The sequence below is a fragment of the Octodon degus genome, unplaced genomic scaffold (assembly GCF_000260255.1).
Source record: "Octodon degus isolate 3935 unplaced genomic scaffold, OctDeg1.0 scaffold00092, whole genome shotgun sequence".
Taxonomy (NCBI): Eukaryota; Metazoa; Chordata; class Mammalia; order Rodentia; family Octodontidae; genus Octodon; species Octodon degus.
Genome location: NW_004524668.1, coordinates 4,782,933 through 4,800,600, shown reverse-complemented (window position 1 = coordinate 4,800,600; position 17,668 = coordinate 4,782,933). Strand labels below are relative to the sequence as shown.

At 35.8% G+C, this 17,668-nt stretch overlaps 1 protein-coding gene across 7 annotated transcripts in view; it reads right to left on the bottom strand.

Moving 5' to 3' along the window:
• Positions 1-17,668, bottom strand: part of Eif4g3 (eukaryotic translation initiation factor 4 gamma 3) — a 400,120-nt gene that overhangs the window by 135,849 nt on the left and 246,603 nt on the right. For 4 of the 7 annotated variants that reach the window (XM_004637641.2, XM_023722577.1, XM_023722578.1 and 1 more), the window contains 2 exons: positions 9,117-9,225; positions 1,439-2,269 (listed from right to left, as the gene is read on the bottom strand). In XM_004637641.2, the coding sequence (XP_004637698.1) occupies positions 1,439-2,269; positions 9,117-9,225 (940 nt within the window). Of the gene's footprint in view, positions 1-1,119; positions 1,347-1,438; positions 2,270-9,116; positions 9,226-17,668 lie in introns of those variants that run through there. The other 3 variants (XM_023722581.1, XM_004637644.2, XM_004637642.3) reach the window with 3 other exon arrangements.

The window sequence follows — 17,668 nt, the reverse complement described above, 5'->3', positions numbered from 1 at the left end:
CAAACGATTCAAGAATCAGTTGGTAAACTTCAGATAATTTTTGGGTAATCTTACTAAAATTTCTAAATTAAAATGCAATGATCAACACTGGATCCCCAGCACCTCATGCCATGCCAGCCCCGCCCCAAGGGTGGGCTGAGCCGGCCAGAGTCCGGGCATGGTGGCCCATGCCGGTAATCCCAGCACTGGGCAGGCTGAAAGCAAGAAGATTACCATGAGTCCGAGCTGCAGAGTGAGACCCTCCAACAACCAAATACAATTTAAAAAATCAAACAAAACACAATGGTCAGTTATTAATATCCTAGGTCAGATGCACCAATGGTACATGTGCCACAAAGGAAAGTTTGTATCATTGAAAGCTCTTTGGTCATCACTGTCCTAGGTGATGTTACACTAAAAGTGTTTTAACTGGGAATATGAAACAATTCAAAATATCAATAATCTTATAAAAAGAAAAATGAAGTGTTTAAAAGAAAAATTGCAGGACTTAAGTCAGTTAAGCTCAGAGGCTTACATGCCTGCCTGGCAAGTGCAAGTTCTTGAGTTCAATCCCGGTTACCAAAATAAAAAATAAACACTGGGAAAATTTGTGACTTAATTAAGTGGACATATTTATTTGTCACCAAAGTTATAAACTTTTAGCTAGGTGTGGTGATACACACCTGTCATTCCAACATTCTGGGAGAACAAGTCAAGAAAATCACAAGTTTGAACCTATAGTAGTTTGAACAATTTAGTAACTTTGTGAAACCCTGTCTCAAAATAAAAAGTAAAAATCAGGCTACGAATGTAGCTCAGTGCCAATGTCCTGGGTTCAATCCCTACCATGGCAAATAAAATACATTAAAAATCTTTGTTATACTGATTATGTTCCTAACTCTAAGATTTTTTTTAAAAAGAGGTCTTACATAGAGGAGTTCCTTTAAATTATAGAAAGAATGAGTTTTTAAAATTTGAGAAGGGCATGGTGGTGCATGCTTGTAACTCCGGCACATGGGAAGCCAAGGTAGCCACCCTTGACTATAATGTGAAATCTTGTCTCAAAAAAACAAAAACAAAAAAATTGAGAAGACAGGATTAGGGACTATAGATCATACTGGCTTAGGTTAGTTTTCAGCCCCAAAGAAATAAAATTAACCACTGAGGAAATAATTCATATAAATGAAGTATAAACAAAAACAACCCAACACATACAGAGACATATACCTTGGAGGCATTTAGTATATTTGGAAATTCTCATTTGCATTTTTAGACAATGGAGTAACTCTTTTTTTGCAGGCTGTACTAAAACACAAACACACCACTGAAGAAACCAGACTAGGAATTTCAGCATTCATTCGATGTTTCTGGAAGTCAAGGAAAGTAGCCAATTAAAAATAACTCAAATACTGTCTCTTCTTCAGCAAGCATAGGATTATTAATGGCAGAATAAGCTTACCTGGAACAGGACTCTTTCTTGAATTTAAATTCTGAGAATCCATAATCTCTTCTGTTTGCCCATCTGCTTCTACCTCAGTTTTGTTTTGAATCTCTTTTGCATCTTCAATAAGGCAAGTTCTTATGCTCTCTTCCTCTTCTAAGACTCTCTGGACTACAGTGGGAGCACTCAGAATATTAGCAGTAGTGGTGGTAACAACAATGACTGAAGTGGGAGGAGAAGCTAGAGGAGTTGGAGGAGCTGGAGAAAAGGAAGAAACTGTGGAAGGGGTGATGGGAAGTGGAATATGCTCCACTTTCATTTCTTCTGGAGGATTTTCCAGAATTTCCAATTCAAGAGTCAGTGGCAACACCTCATGCTTTACCATTTCCACAATGCTTTCCGTGGTTGGAGATTTTTCACTAACTCCATTCATTTCATTAACTAGGTTAGTACTAGTAATCAGTGGAATATCATTAGGTGCTACACTACAAGGTTTCTTGCATATATCGTCGTCAATTTCAACTGTTGTTGAAGGGTTTGATGTTTCTGCGCAAGATGTAGGGTTGAGTATAGGAACTGTATCTTCTTTTGAGGAAGAGAGTTCAAGTCTGTCACCTACAGCAGCAGTGAATACTGGTTGACTAAGAGTAGCAGAGGTGGGGGAAGCAACCGTACTTCCAGCAACTGGAGAAACAGTGGTAGGTGATGGAGGCAGAGGAAGCTCTGGTATGGATTCTACGGTAGTAGTCTCAGAGGTCTGGCCTATTTGTTCCTTCTTCTCCCCACTAAAGACTAGCCTAAGGACTGGGGAAGGAGACTTTAACACTGGATCTGGTTTTGGCTTCTCTTCTGGGGAAGAAAAAAGAAGAGAGTTTTACGAATAATTCTTAGACCAAACACTATATTATATTGCCTTAGGGCAGTTTTTTAAAATCTCTTAGCCTACAAAATGGGCAGTAGAAAAGAAAACAAAATACTTACTAGATCTTACTGCAGGAACAGTCTCATATATGCATTTTCTACTTATAACATTATTGGCCTCTAATAAAAGTACACATAAAAGTTTATTTTCTGTAAGTACTGCACACTAACCGATTATGCCACTGGAGCTCCTAAAAGTTTATTTTGGAGTAAGAGAAGGAATCAACTCACCAAATGACTGTATTACGACAGAAACAAATAATTCACCAAATCTAGAGCTAAGCCATTCTTTAGGATTATCACTACTGTATTTGTTCCCTGTGGTAAATTTTTCCTACCAGGGATACACTAGTCTATGTATTTCAGTACTTGGGGGCAATTTTTGTTTATAAAAAATGTATGACATAAAAAAAAAACTTTTAAGAGAAGTCATAATGTTTGTTATTAATGAAATTTATTAGTGAAACTGATTTCTTCAAGACAAAAAGTAGTTTCAAAATTAGTTTATATCCTCAAAAGTTATATATTCAGAAAAAGGGTACAAAAACAGAAATTTTATGTCTTCATACATGAAGTAATTATTCAAGATGAAGCCAAAGTTAGCATTCTGATAGATAAATACAGTAAAAAAAAGAATACCTAATATGTATGTCTGAGATATTTTGGAATATATAAAATATATATTTGTATATAAAGAATAAGATCAGGAGTAAAAGAGGGAAATTGTAACAATATTAAGGGTACTGGAAAACGAAATGTTAATTAAGAAAGCTACATCATTTTAAAATTCTAGGTAAATTGATAAGCGATTCAATTCTGAGAGAATGAAACCAAAGGAAATTTAGACTGCTACCAGCTTGGTGATTTCTTAGCATAAGAAGGTCCACTGGAAAAGATACTTAAATGAGGATGTTTACAATTGCCAACAAAAATTGCTGGCACTCTGAATGACTTTCTAAACTGAGACTCTCCTAATAGGAAACATTCTTTATGTATCAGGGAAATTCAATAATTTATTTACAGTAAATTATTGTTAAATAAATCTGTTAAACAGAGTATGTTCTGTTAACCAAATAAAGATGGTAAATATTATCATAAGCTTTTAAAGATTATAGTTTGTTCACTTGTACTATATTTATTAGCCTTTTAATTAAGTTTCACTGATGGTAAGAGATGAGATGGCTTGTAAAACTGGGCTGTCTATTGTACTGTTAGTAATATCAATAGGCTCTCTTTGTGGAATCTCCCAGACTAAGGTGCCAGGGTAAGAGACAAAAATATATCATTCGTGTGTGTGTGTGTGTGTGTGTGTGTGTGTGTGTGTGTGTGTGTTTCTATGTGAAGCATATTTATAAATAAATATGTACTTATTAAAATATATCTAATGAAAAAAATAAATAAAATAAAATATATCTAATGACAATAATTTCCAAATCACTGGAATTACTTTTATACAAGTCACTGTTAAAATAAAGCAAAATAATACCATTTAAGAACATTGAGTGGAATCTAAATATAGTAAATTTAAAACTAAACTAAAAATAATAATTCTCATATTAACAATTTAGTAAGACTATAACCATTCAATAATTAATTTTGGGAAACAAAATCTCATTAAATAATACAAAAGATCTAAGGGTTAAGGGCTGGGGATTTAGCTCAGTGACACAGCACCTGCCTCGCAGGCATGAGGTCCTGAGTTTGATCCCCAGAACCAAATTGGAGTGGGTGTCTACGAGTGACCAAATTTCCATATACTTTTCAGAAAAAATCGTAGTAAAAAATTAGAAACAAATTTATTTGAGTTTCTCATTCTAAAGTATTTTAACATTTTTTTCAAAAGCTTTGAACACATAAAACAGAAAAGTTCAACATAATAGATCTAAATAAAAAAATTATTCTACACCTTAAATGAATTGTTTATTTTTTGAATTGTTAAGACTTCGAAATTTAGGAAATTTTCAGGACTCCCTGCATAAGAATTTTTCAGAAGGAATAATCATTTATTGAAGACAGATGTCTAGAATACTTAAGGCAATCTTATAATGGGGATGGGGGAAGGAATAAACGCAATGTCCAAACAAGAGATTTATTAAATAAGTGATAGCCTAGCCATACTGTTCGATATTTAATATAGGGTTTTAAAAGTGTTTAGTCAGAAAAATCGTTAATAGGGGCTGGTGAGATGGCTCAGTGGTCTAAAGCACCTACTTAGAACAAGCTTAGCAAAGCACAGGGACCACGGTTCAATCCCCCAGCACCACATGCCAGCCAGCCCCGCCCTGGTGGGCTGAGCTGGACATACACACAAAGAAAGAAAGAAAAGAAAAGAAAAGAAAAAAAAGAAAAGAAAAGAAAAGAAAAGAAAAGAAAAGAGAAAAGAAAAGAAAAGAAAGATTGTTAATAAAGGATATAGTTTTTCTTCTAAGTATGGCTCAAAACTGTAGAGCTGTGAACCCAGTTTGGTGGTAATATGTGTCATATTTACAAAAAGGATAAAATTTCTCCCTTTTATTCTCAGATGGTGGTAAAACCAATGGCTTACATGAGTGCCTTTCAGTACTACAAATCTTACAATTAGTGAGAAGATGCTACTATCAATTAACACAGTCCCAGAGACCAGAAACTGAACATCCTAGAAACTGAGGGAGAGTCTCATCTAGAAAAGAATATCCTAACTGCAAACAGAAACTGGTTCAACAAAATTTATTCACTGAATACTTAATACCAGGTGCTTTCAACAAGTACTAAGCTTCCAACTAAGATTTTAACCTCACTTATTCATTTATATTATCTATACTGTATTTTCAAGACACAAAATTGAATGTACTTTCTCACTTAGTAAACAGCAATAATTTCAGCTGCATCTGTTCACCATTAATACAAAGAAGAGATTTCCCCCCTGACCCCGGAACTGGGGATTGAACTCAGGTTCATGCGCTTGCCAGGCAAGCTCTTATTCTACTGAACCATTTCCCTGGCCCCAAAGAAGAGATGTTAATTCATAAAAGTTTTTTTACACACCATCATAAAGCATTTATACCCTTGTGTTGATAAACTCAGCAGTCAGCAAATGCATACTCATCTGGAACCTTTGCTTTCCTGTAACCATTCCATTTGTTTATGTCACAAACTGAGGAACTAGAAGATTAATAATGACAACTAATATTTATAAAGCATTTATATGCTAGGAACTGAGTTCAATACCTATATACTTTATTCTCTTTAATTCTTACAAACATCACTGGGTCAAAAACTGTAAGGTTTCTATTTTACAGGTTAGGAAACTGAAGGCTGTAGAGATCAGTCACAGATCCAAAGTAATATAACTAGCAATGTACAAGCCTAAGAATGATTCTGAGCCCCACATTCTTTCATGAAAATAAAAGTATTCATGTGAATCAGCTGGAAGGAGATTTTGGAGCTGCTATTAAATTCTGCTGCCTAATACAAATCTTCAGTAATGATAATTCCATTGAGAAAGAAAAAAATTGACAGCATAAATCACTGAAAAGAGTAAACGCACCACCTATCCCTCTTCAATTTCACAGTACTTTTTTTCATAATTAACAGACAAATAGCAATCAGACAGTTTCAAATCAAATTGGTAGGACAGTTTCAATAATTAACACACTGCATACTTCACAGTATTTTTAAAGAAATTTTTAAAAAATTATACAGAAAGTACATTCTCTAAAAAATTAACCCTTCCTAATAAGGAACACTAAATTTTATTGAGTTTTAAATCCTACTATGAGGCTGAAAACAGGAGGATCACTACAAGTCCGAGCTGCATAGTGAGACCCTATAGCAAATGCATTAAAAAAAAAAAAAAAAAAGTACTATTATGAGGGCTGGGAGTGTGTATCCCAGTGGTATATAGTCTTTGCCTAGCATGTCTAGGGCTCTGGGATCCATTCCCAGCTCCAGATGAAAGGATGGACTACTGTGAAAACTATTTTACATACTGGCAGGCTACCCACAGAATTACAGAACAGTTACTCAGTTTCTGATGAGTATTTTGTACTACACGGAAGTTGAGTAGCTCCAAAGGATTACCCACACAAAAGGCTCTAAAATCTGTACTTAAAACACTAGTTTTTCAAGTGACCTAAAACATTTTTCTGTTCTCCCCTATCTAAGCAATGTATTTGTGTGCAATGTAGATTTTTGTTATCAAAATTTCCACTAACCAAAAACAAAAGTACTGAGAGAATCTAAAAGTTTTCCATTTTCTCTTTTGGTAGTCTAGACTTAAATATGACAAAGTGAGGATCTTGTAAGTATAAATCATGGCCTTGTTTTCCATAAAACAATTATAAAAGACAATACTATCATTAGCCCTATCAGAGCTATCACCATCAGAGTATATATCATGGCCTTTAAAAAAAAAAAGTCTTAGCATAATTTAAAGCACATGTTCAAAGAAAATACTGGGGAAAGAAAAGTCTTCCCCAGTCTCAGAAACTGTACTTCTCATGAGGTAAATGGCTTTAATACTTAAAAGTTACAGTTTTAAGCTTCATGAGTCCTCCTTTAATTCCAAACATAGCCAAAAGATTTAACAGTGCAACTTTAAGAAGCATGCTAGGTTATGGTTTGTTTCCTATCTTTTAGTTTAGAACTATCTTATACAACAAATACAATATAGAACTTTTTCCTGTTCCAGATTTGTTTGTTGTATTTTATATTTGGTTTTTGGAGACAGAGTCTCACTATGTATTTCAGATAGCCTTGAATTCACTATACAGCCCAGGCTGGCCTTGAACTCACCTAGATCCTCCTGCTTCATTTTCCCAAGTACTGGGATTACAGTCATCTGCCATCACACAGCATTTTTTTTTTTAAACTATGCATCTTAATACTCAAAGAGAAAAATTAGCTTTGCATTTGAAAATACCATGTCATGTTTGCTTGTTTGTCTGAGACAGAGTTTCACTATGTAGCTCAAATGGCCTTGAACTGGCCTCAAATTAATGGTGGTCCTCCTGCTCAGCCTCCCACCTGCTGGAAGTACAGATCTGTGTCACCACACCTGGCTCATGTTATCTCTGTATGATGTAAAAACACTGAAATCATATACTCACCACTCAGAGGAGTTATAAATGTGATTTATATGCACTCTAGCTCGAGGCCTTTAATATTAAATACTTTTATTTTTAGGTGGCCTTTCCTATTTCCTAGTAGTAGGAAATAAACCAGGGCCTTCATACTGAACTACACCCAGTGCTTTTTTTTTTTTTTTTTTTTCGTACTTAGGGCAGGGTTTACAGGGTGTACAGGGTCTCACTGCATAGATCCAGACTAGTAGTGATCCTCCTGTTTACAGCCTCCCAAGCGCTAGGATTACAGGCATGCGCCACCACGCCCAGTCTCAAATGCCATCTCAGCGTGCGCCCCACACCAGGCTGGGAATTGAACTCCAGGTCCCTGCGTCTGCCTAAACAGGTGCTTTAATCTGCTAAGCTATTTGGCTGACCCTATGCCCAGTCCTTTTTTATAAGTATTTATTTTTGAAACAGGGTCTTGCTAAATGGTAAACTGCCCAGGTTGAGCTAAAACTCATGATTATCCACAGAGCTGGGATTATAACGGTAAGCTAACATGCCCAGCATATTTTTTGAAAATTGTGAAAAAGCGTATTTACTAACAACCAACTATAGAATAATAAGGAGTTTGTAGAAATGCATAAGTCAAGAAAGCCGGTCACACACACACAAAAAACCCACTACATTGCCAGCCCTTAGAGAAGAAACTGAAAATGCACGTTTAGCAATCTGAATGACAAAGGTTTTCCATGCAGCAGTTTGCTGTATTAATAAATTTCTGGAAGCTAGTAACTACTACTTTGAGTACTTCTTGCAAGTATATAAGCTAAAGGTGACTTTTACTAATCTCATGTTTCAATAAATTTAGTATTAAAATATTCAGGCAAGTATTTCTTTTCCTAGAGTACATATACACTGGGGGGACTCTTTTATGTACACGATTTGTATTCATTATCAGAGATATTAGAAAGCATGCTCTAAGTTTCTTGTTTCACCCGTGTGTAATGAGGTCAGCTAAAATCCAACAAGTTAGGAAAGGAAGACTATGTATCATATGCCACCTTCTATCATGACATTTGCCTTACAGTTTTTCTATTTATATTCCTAATGACATATTTATTTCAATAAACATTGGGTACTTGTTCAAGGTCATAAGGAAAAGGCCTTAAAATTATTCCTGTATTAAAGAATGATTACAATTTTTCATGTGCTACAAATGTTTTCAAAATAATATTGCAAAATAAGTCTTCACTCAATTTTGTAAGTGAAGAAATTAGGATACAAAAATTGTCCTCAGTAGGAAAACCTAATACATGTGGGAGCCATAATCTGAACTTATATGAGCCAATCTTGTCAGAAGAAACATTTTATCTTTTTTAAAAACAATATACACAAGGACATATTGAATACATAAATTAATCTATGTTCTTGTAAAACAATATATGCTTTTATTCCCTCCTCCACTTTTTCTTTTTTTAAATTTAAGGAAGCTAGGGGTTTTATCTACATAAACATTTTGATAGGGAGCTATCAACAAAACGTAGAACATTTTACCTAACATTCCTAGTTTAGTTTCATAGAAGCAGAGTGCCCTGGTCTCAAAGCTTTGTGGAAAGGCAGTTATCTAGGTGACGGTCAGATATCTTACTCTCATTCCTGGAGGCTAGCGGGCAACATGATTAATAAGGAGACTGGAGATAAGAGGGAGGAAAACGTCACACACAAACCTTGCTTCTGGCCGCGAGCTGCGGTGACAGGCGTGCTGGCAGCAAGATGAGCGCTCTCCACAGTCCCATAAACCACAGGGCTGCGCTCAGGGACCTGGCCGGGCAGCTGCTGGGATTTGAAGTACAAAAAAGGGTGATAATGAGCGTGCGAACAAAAAAAGTAGCCACATGGAACCCAAGCAAGTGAGTAAGACAGAGGAGGGCAGAAGGTCACAAAATGAAAAGGAAAGCAAGGAAAAAATAAATAGGCCAATTTAATCAATTCAAACAGTACATGAGGAGACAGGGAAAAGAAGGAGAGAGGCAACAGAAAAGGGGAAGGAAAAAAGATGATTACTATTAACCACAGCAAAGGACAGCAAAATTAGTAGTACATTTCATTCTCCAGTGTTCCTTCTAAGGACAAGCTGACTTTTCAACCTAACAATAAATATAACAGCTAAGAGGGAATTTCACATTTTCCCAAAGACCAAACAGATTTGGTCAACTTCACATCTAAACTACTGAGCAAAGGAGTTCATCTGCCAAAAGTAGAATAAACAAGATATGAAGGATTTAAAAAGTTACAAAAGAACATGGAGGGTTGTAATTCTGTTAAATGTCCTTGTTGTGATCATATAGAACTGTCACCCCAACATGTCTTTAGGTTCTCTGTCAAGAAATCAAATCAGAAATCCAAATGAAGTATCTGTCTTCTCAGAACTAAAGAAACTCATTTTCACTTGGCCACTGTATTGAGTGAAAAATACTCATCAAACTCCAATCGAGTAGGTTGACAAAACGGTAGTCACTGTTCAACTTAGAGGGAACATTTTACATGGGAAAGGACAAGAACACACATTCTACATCACATTCCAGGCAGGTATTTGTTTTGGATTCGAGTATTACACAAAAAGCTACACAACAAAGCAGTGTCTCTTAGGACATCTAAGGCCAATGTTTTGGTAGCTTAAACTTCTATACTGAATTCTACCCATATTATCAGAGCAGGGTTCTCTGTACAATTCTGTGAGATTGTTTAGGGGTGGGGAGATTAAGATGTGAATCAGGGTGGATAGTGTTACTTAGGTGAGTAAAAAATATTTTTAAGTCCATAGTCTCAACTGTTAAGGAGGAAATATAAATGAAATGGACCTATCATTTATAACCAAACACTTTTAATTAACAATGCTTTTCAGAGTACATTCAATTCATATTTGACTATATATGGACTATAAAGAATGATAGCAAAGGGGGCAAATGCTAACATTTCATTTATTTATTAGGCCAAGAAAAGTGCTCAAACACCAAAATTAGATCTAAATAAAGAATACTATGATTACATTTCCATATAAAAAATGAAGAGAATTACTGTTTTATTTTCTTTATACAAATATAAAGTTACTACTGTGGTAATTATTCTGAATGCTCAGTAGGGAAAAGTTATGGTATAAATTTTAAAATAAGGATGGCTTCCTAACTAAAATGAAAAGACAAGGTTGTTCAATTCTACTGGTTAAAAAAAGATCTGGAAAAAAACAAACTCTAAATTCTCAGCATTAATTAAACAGTTATCTACATTTCCCATTAAAGAAAGGTTTGTATTCTGTGTCATTTACCTGAAAAGAAAAAAATTATTAATTATTTCAATTGTCTGGGAAATATCCAAAATACAGGTGAACAAAATGATGTCCTTGTTTAACATTGTGTTCAAGACAGTAAGAGATACTGATACCTGTAAACTGTACAGATCTGAAGATTTTTAAAAGTACACATTTTAAAATTAACAAAATCCTAAAAATTGATGGATAGTCATAAAGAAGGAAAGAAATGACATAATGATTAAGGAAGTAAATCCAAATATGTGGTACAAAGATACATATCCACACAATTCTAGTAAGTACAGTACTACTCAGTTTGATCAGCTATAAAATAAGACTAAATCCGGTAGTTCTTTCAACTTTAACATTCTAAAGGCCTCTGAAAATAACAGAAATGATGACATACACTATAAGCATATAATTAAATACTTCAGTATAAACATATAATTAAAAACTTGAATCTTGTTCTGGATTTTAATTTAGCATAATTTCAAAGTTTGGTTAACTCTTTAATTTCATTTATTCTCTTCTCATGAAGAAACCCAACTATAAACAGTTCATTAAAGGAGTTTATTTTTCCAAAGCATAAATAATTATGAGCTACTTCAATTTAAAAGTAATAACCATTAGACAGGTGCTAGGGACATATGCCTATAATCCCACCACTTGGGAGACTGAGGCAGGAGACCTCCATATCTTTGAGGTCAGTCTGGGTTATAAAAGCAAGTTGAAGGCTAGCCTATATTATGAGAACCAGTCTCAAAAATAACCTTAAAATAAACAGTCATAAAAATCAGGTAATATATTATTGTGACTCAAAACACTATTCTTCACATTGTATGGATTTTTACCTGTACAAAGAAGTTAAGCTACATTGTTGAAAACACACTAAGTAATTCCAAAACCACTACACTTCAGTCACATTATAGAAGTGAAAATATGTAAAAAGCATTCTGAAAGAGCAATAATTATCAAATATAAAATCATTCAATAAAGATACCAAGGGAGTCAGAATTAAAAGGCCTGAATTAGTAAGCAATTTTCCCCATATTGTTACAATACTTCATAATTTATGTCAGTATTAAATTCTAACTCCCAAAGTATTTTGAAACTAAAGATCTTATTACCAGGAGAAAAAGTTTATCATTTTTCAAATAGAGTAAGTAATAAAGTTTAAAGGATGAAAATATAATAATTCACAATTGTATCCAAGAATTGAATTTTTTTTTTCCCGGAACCAGGGATTGAACTCAGGCCCCTGTGCTTGCCAGGGAAGCATTTACTCTACTGAGTCATCTCCCAGCCCCTTGAAATCTTTTTATAAATGTTACTTGTCAATCATATTTAATAAAGATTTATATATCAAAGTACTGGGTTCAAAGGAAAAAATATAAAAGCTTGGGCTCCATACGGAAATAATTTATGCCTTTTTTGTTGTTAAAGGTTTTCACTATGCAGTTCAGACTGGTCTTGAACTCACTCTATAGCCTAGTCTGGCCTCCTGAGGACCACAGGTATGCACTAACCATACTCCACTTATTCCTTTATTTTTATTTTTAAAGAATGTTTACTGATTAGGTAAAAAGGCAACAAAATTAGGACTGTCCTTAAATATTTTTCATAATATAAAATTAATTCTTCTTTACATAACAGCTCACACTGTTTATGCCAAGAAAAGGTTCACTGTGCTTTTTATTTTTTCTTGTTAAGATATACACATAAGACATTAAAATACACAGGTAAAGGAGTCAACCACCATGGAAAAGAAGCTACATGCTTGTTGCTGTATTGCCCCTAAAACACTTGTATATCTTTAAATCACCAGGGGAATAAATCAAGAGAAAAACTGTATTTATGGACACATAAAAATTATATAAAATTCAAGCCCAGTGTGCTGGCACATGCCTGTAACTCCAGCATGAAGTTTGAAGACAACCTTTGTTGCAGTTAGTTAAAGGCCAAAAACATATGGTATTTATATATTTCAAATTTCAGTGCCAATATTGGAACAGAGAAGCTTGCTCATCTATGTATTATACATGACTGCTTTTGTGGTATACATCTGAGAGGTGGTCAAAGAGACAACATGGTAAAAAGATTTACTATTTATGTCATTACAGAAGATGTTTGCTGACCCTTATTAAAAATCACTAAAAGAAAGCCAAAGACTTCTAACAATTATATAAATACAAGCAAGCAGTTAGTATAATTTATTGAGAGGCTTTTTACCTGATTTATGAAAGACATTTTAAAACTTACTTTTATCAGTACTACATTTCTACCATACATAATTACATTCACTGTGGGGAGTTGCTACTATAACTCTTTCCCCTACCTCCATATCTTGGTCTTTTTTTTTTTTTTTTTTTTTTTTTTGGTAGTTTTAGGGAAGGGTTTACAGGTTGTTCAGGGTTTCACTACTACATTGGATGCATAGTGATCTGGCTGTTTACGGCCTCCCAAGAGCTGGGATTACAGGAGCTTGCCACCACACCCAATCTCAATTGCCATCTCAGCATGACCCGCCCCCCCCCCGGGGGGGGGCGGGGCAGGGCAGGCACAGCAGGCCTGAGATGGAACCCTAGGCCCATGTGCCTGCTTGCAGGAGCTTTAATCTGCTGAGCTATTTGACCTGACTGGCCCGTGGTCTCCTTTCCATTTGCAAAACATCTAACTCCCTGTTTCTTATTATCTACCTTTTATTTTGTGCTTAAAATTATTTATATGTTGGGCTTCTCATATAAGAAATCATACAGTGCTTAGTCTGCCAGCCCAAAATATAGTTCCATGGACTTTGTAATCAAAGAAAATATATTAAGGAATAAGCCACAAATTAATCATTTAATTACAGTAGTGTTAAGTAATATACCAGAATGTAAAAGAATAGGGATAGTATATCATCTAGCACCTGACATGAAAAGGAAAGTTTTGAAGAAGCAACATCTAGGTTAGCTTTAAAACTGATGTGGATGCAGGCTTGTGAGAAGCATGTGAGGAAGTGTAGAAAGATGGATTTCAGGCATAAAGCACAGAATATATAAAGGTTCTCAAGGGAAGACAGGGCCTTATAGGCACCACCAAGGGTTCTGGTCTTTATCTTCACAGTAAAAAAAAACAAAAAAACACAGGGATAGATTATGACTGGCAATATAGCACAATCAAATTTATGCTTTAAAACATGAATTCTAGCCAGATGTGGTGGCATATGCCTGAAATCCCAGCTTTCTGGGGAGGCTGAGGTATGAGGAACACAAACGAGTCCAACCTGGACTACTTTGAAAGATCCAGTGCGCTGGGGATATACTTCAGTGTGAAGATTCCCAGTACTGAAAAAAAAAACAAACACCACAACTAATTCTGACCACTCATACAGGATGAATTGGGGGAAAGAAATGGCAGTTATAAGGACAAAACATACAGGGTTTCTGCAGAAGAAAAAAAGGAAGTAATTTTAGCAAGTAGTATGGCTAAATTTTCTATAAATACAGGAGGCAAACTGAGAGGATTCGTTAATTAATTAGTAGGGAAGGGCCCCATGAAAGGGGGGATCTCTTAGGTTTCTGGTTTCTAAGTTGTGTGTTAGTCACTGGAATAGAGAACACTGTAGGAGACATGAGGGATGGAGAGTGGAGGACAGGAAGATTATGAACCCATGTTTTAGTTTAAAAAGGCTGTGAAACACCTAAGTGTAGAGGTTAACTGACAGTATGTGCAATACCATGAGCATTTCTTGCAATGCATGGATAACTCACAATGAACTGTAGTAGTAACAGCAAGCTGCACACTGAATTTTAGTGCGAGAATCACAGGATGTGAACATGAGAATCTGCATCATCCAAACAGATTAGTTCTTACTTCTTTACATTTTCTAACGAATTATGAATTTACAAATCTTAACATGAATTCACTATTTAATGGCAGAGCCCATGTCAACACTGACCGAGTCTAATCATTAAAACCTTATTTTACGTGTTTTTATCCATTGATCTTAGTTCTTGGCTTTGAAATAAAAAAATCATATCCTCTCTAAACCAATAACAAGTATCATATCTATTGAACTCAGTGCCAAGAGCAAAATGCTGAATAAGGTATTGTGCTCATAGCATCCAAACATTCTAATGATTGAGACAGAAAAATAAGAAACTAGAAAATAAGCTTATGTCAGGCAAAGGTTAAAGCAATCAAGTAAAATTAAAGCAGGTTAAAGGACAGACAATAAGGGCTATGATGTGTAACATATTCGGAAACTGCCTTCTTACAAAGTCATATTAGAAGAAGCCTGAAAGAGGCAAACTTGCAACTTGGAAGAGCATTCCAGACAAAAAGAATAAAGCAAAAGTCCTAAGGTAGAGGTAAGCTTGGAAATGAGGAAAACAGCGGGATGTTTAGTAGCTGTACCTCAAGCAAGACCCTGACAATGTTGTGAGTATAAACTCTTCTCTGAGCCCCCAATAGAGACACGGAATCATTTTTTGTAGGAAAGAGATGTAATTGGATTTGTGCTTTAAAAAGATCCCCTCTCTTTCTCTCCCTCCCTTCCTTCCTGCCTTCTTCCCTCCCTCCCTTTTTTGGGCGTTTGGTGGTTTGTATGTTTTTTTGTGCAGAGTCTCACTATGCAGCTTGGACTCCTAGTGATTCTGTCTCAGCCTCCCAACCATGCCCAGTTTTGGTGGCCAGAGCAGTGTGAGGCCCGCACAGCACGTGGTACTGGAGATCAAACTCGGGTACTCTTTGAGATTGTGAAATCATGGGTTTTTTGGATACACTGCTAGTCCTTTGTTGTTCCTCCATTTTCCTTCACTATACTGCACAGCTACTAAACATCGGGCTTTTGTCCTCATTTCCAAACTTACCTCTACCGTGGAACTTTTGCTCTTAGTCTTCTTTTTGTCTGGAATGCTTGCATCTGCTGGCAGGTAGGCACTCAGATCACCAACCTATCTCCCCAGCCCAAGATCCCCATTCTTGTATAACAAGGACAGGCAACACAGAAGCAGGGAAAGTGGCTGCTCTCTAGGAGAGAAACCAAACGGTCCTTAGAACACAGTAACAGCAGTGAAGGTGGTAAGAATGAGTTAGATAGAATTTGCTGACAATGTAGTTGTGGTGTGTGAGAGAAGGAAGATTTAAGAATGAGCTTATTGCCTGAGCAACTAGGGTAGACTGCAGAATGATTTACTGAGGGGGGAAAAAACCCGCAGTCAGCATGACTACCTGAAAAAATGGACTATACGGAATTGCTGGTTAGCTCAGTTGTTTAAGTGTCTGCCTGGGCAAACCCAGTCAGGCTTGCGGGACCACAGTTGGATCCCCAGCTGCACATGCCACACCACACCCGCCATTAAGGCAGCCTGAGCCAGGCAAAAAAAAAAAAGAAGAAGAAAGGAAGAAAAAGAAAAAGAAATGGACTATAGCCCAGGAGTCATAGCCTCCTGTTCCAGCATACACCAGCTATGACCTCACTGTGAAGCAAAAAAGAATAATGTAAGAATAGGACAATTAACAAACCAGAGGATGCATACTCAGGCCAAAAGCACTGGCGAAATATTTCTTCCCTTGAAACACTGACAGAACAAAATTACAGCCATCTTCAACAGAAAGAATGTTCTCTGAGAAGGTAAGGAAAGATTGCTATGGTACAGGGAAAGGGAACAGAAACCCACAGATTCAAAATAATAAGCTCTAAGGTTGGGAAGCAGAAGATGTAAGAGAATTAAAGTTCCTGTGAGGAGAGGAAAAATGAAACAAGTAAAACTCTAAAAAGCAATCATACAAGAGACAGGAAAAGGAATAATGTGGGACTGTCTTGCTTCAAGGTTGTATATGGTGAGATTTTTGGACTTATGTGTAAACATAAGAAGTATATAATTCTTTATGCCTATTTTTAAAATACATTCTAATTTTTAAATGTTTTTTTTATCATATTCTGTAAGGACTTAGTTCAACATATCAATACTTGATGAAAAATACCTGTTCCATATAATGCCTAACATGTTTGATATGCAGATAGTGAGGTTAAGCTTAACAGCCTAAGTTGTATGGTAATAACAATAAGCTTGTCTTCTGGATGGTTAACAACCTAAGTTTGCAGACCAAAATTACAGAAAAAGGAGGGCTGCAAGGAAAGCCAACATTTTGGCCCTAGCCTTCCAAGGTCAATTAAGACTCAGGACATATGAGAACCTGTACTGTAATGTCATTTAACTCAGTAGTGTCCCAAATTTTCTGATCAAGGAGATTATGGGGCCAAAGAGGAAAGTGATCAATGATGTAGAATGTGCCTAAGGAAAGTCACTTGGAGAGGAAACATTCTCTCAGGCTTTCACAGAGAGCACATTGGCCAAGCAATGGCCGTGACTCATCCACATGGCTGACACTGACAAAGGTTCTACAATCTGAGGTACTGGATCTCAGGAAAAATCCTGAGGGGATTTCACTGATCTTATCAGACCCAAAAGCTACAACTCTTGTTGCATAGGTCCTGCTTTATTTACCTTGGTCTTAACCATCCAGCAGAAAAGTATAAACACAAAATATAAGAAGTAAAGCCATGGTGTTATGTTGAGCTATAGGGGACTCAGGTCGCCAATTCTGACACTGCCAGTGAAGCGGAAGACCCAATACTATTATGGGCTACTGGACTCTTTTAGAATATTTTACTGAGTTTACACACCTATAATATTCAAATAATGGAATTTAACAAAGAAAGGGGATACAGATGAATGTCCATTTTGTATCTGTGTATTCAAAGTGGTTAGGATAGATATATAGTTACATTCTCTTAATGAATAGAGCGATTTGTTCTAATGGTGTTTGTAAATAGGGTATCATGTCCTCATCTTGTACAGCAATTAACCACTAAGAAGAATGTATGCAATGTGTGAATTATTGAAACTGTCCTACCAATTTGATTTGAAACTGTCTCATTACTATTTGTTTATGAATAAAATTATGGGGGAAAAAAGCAATCAT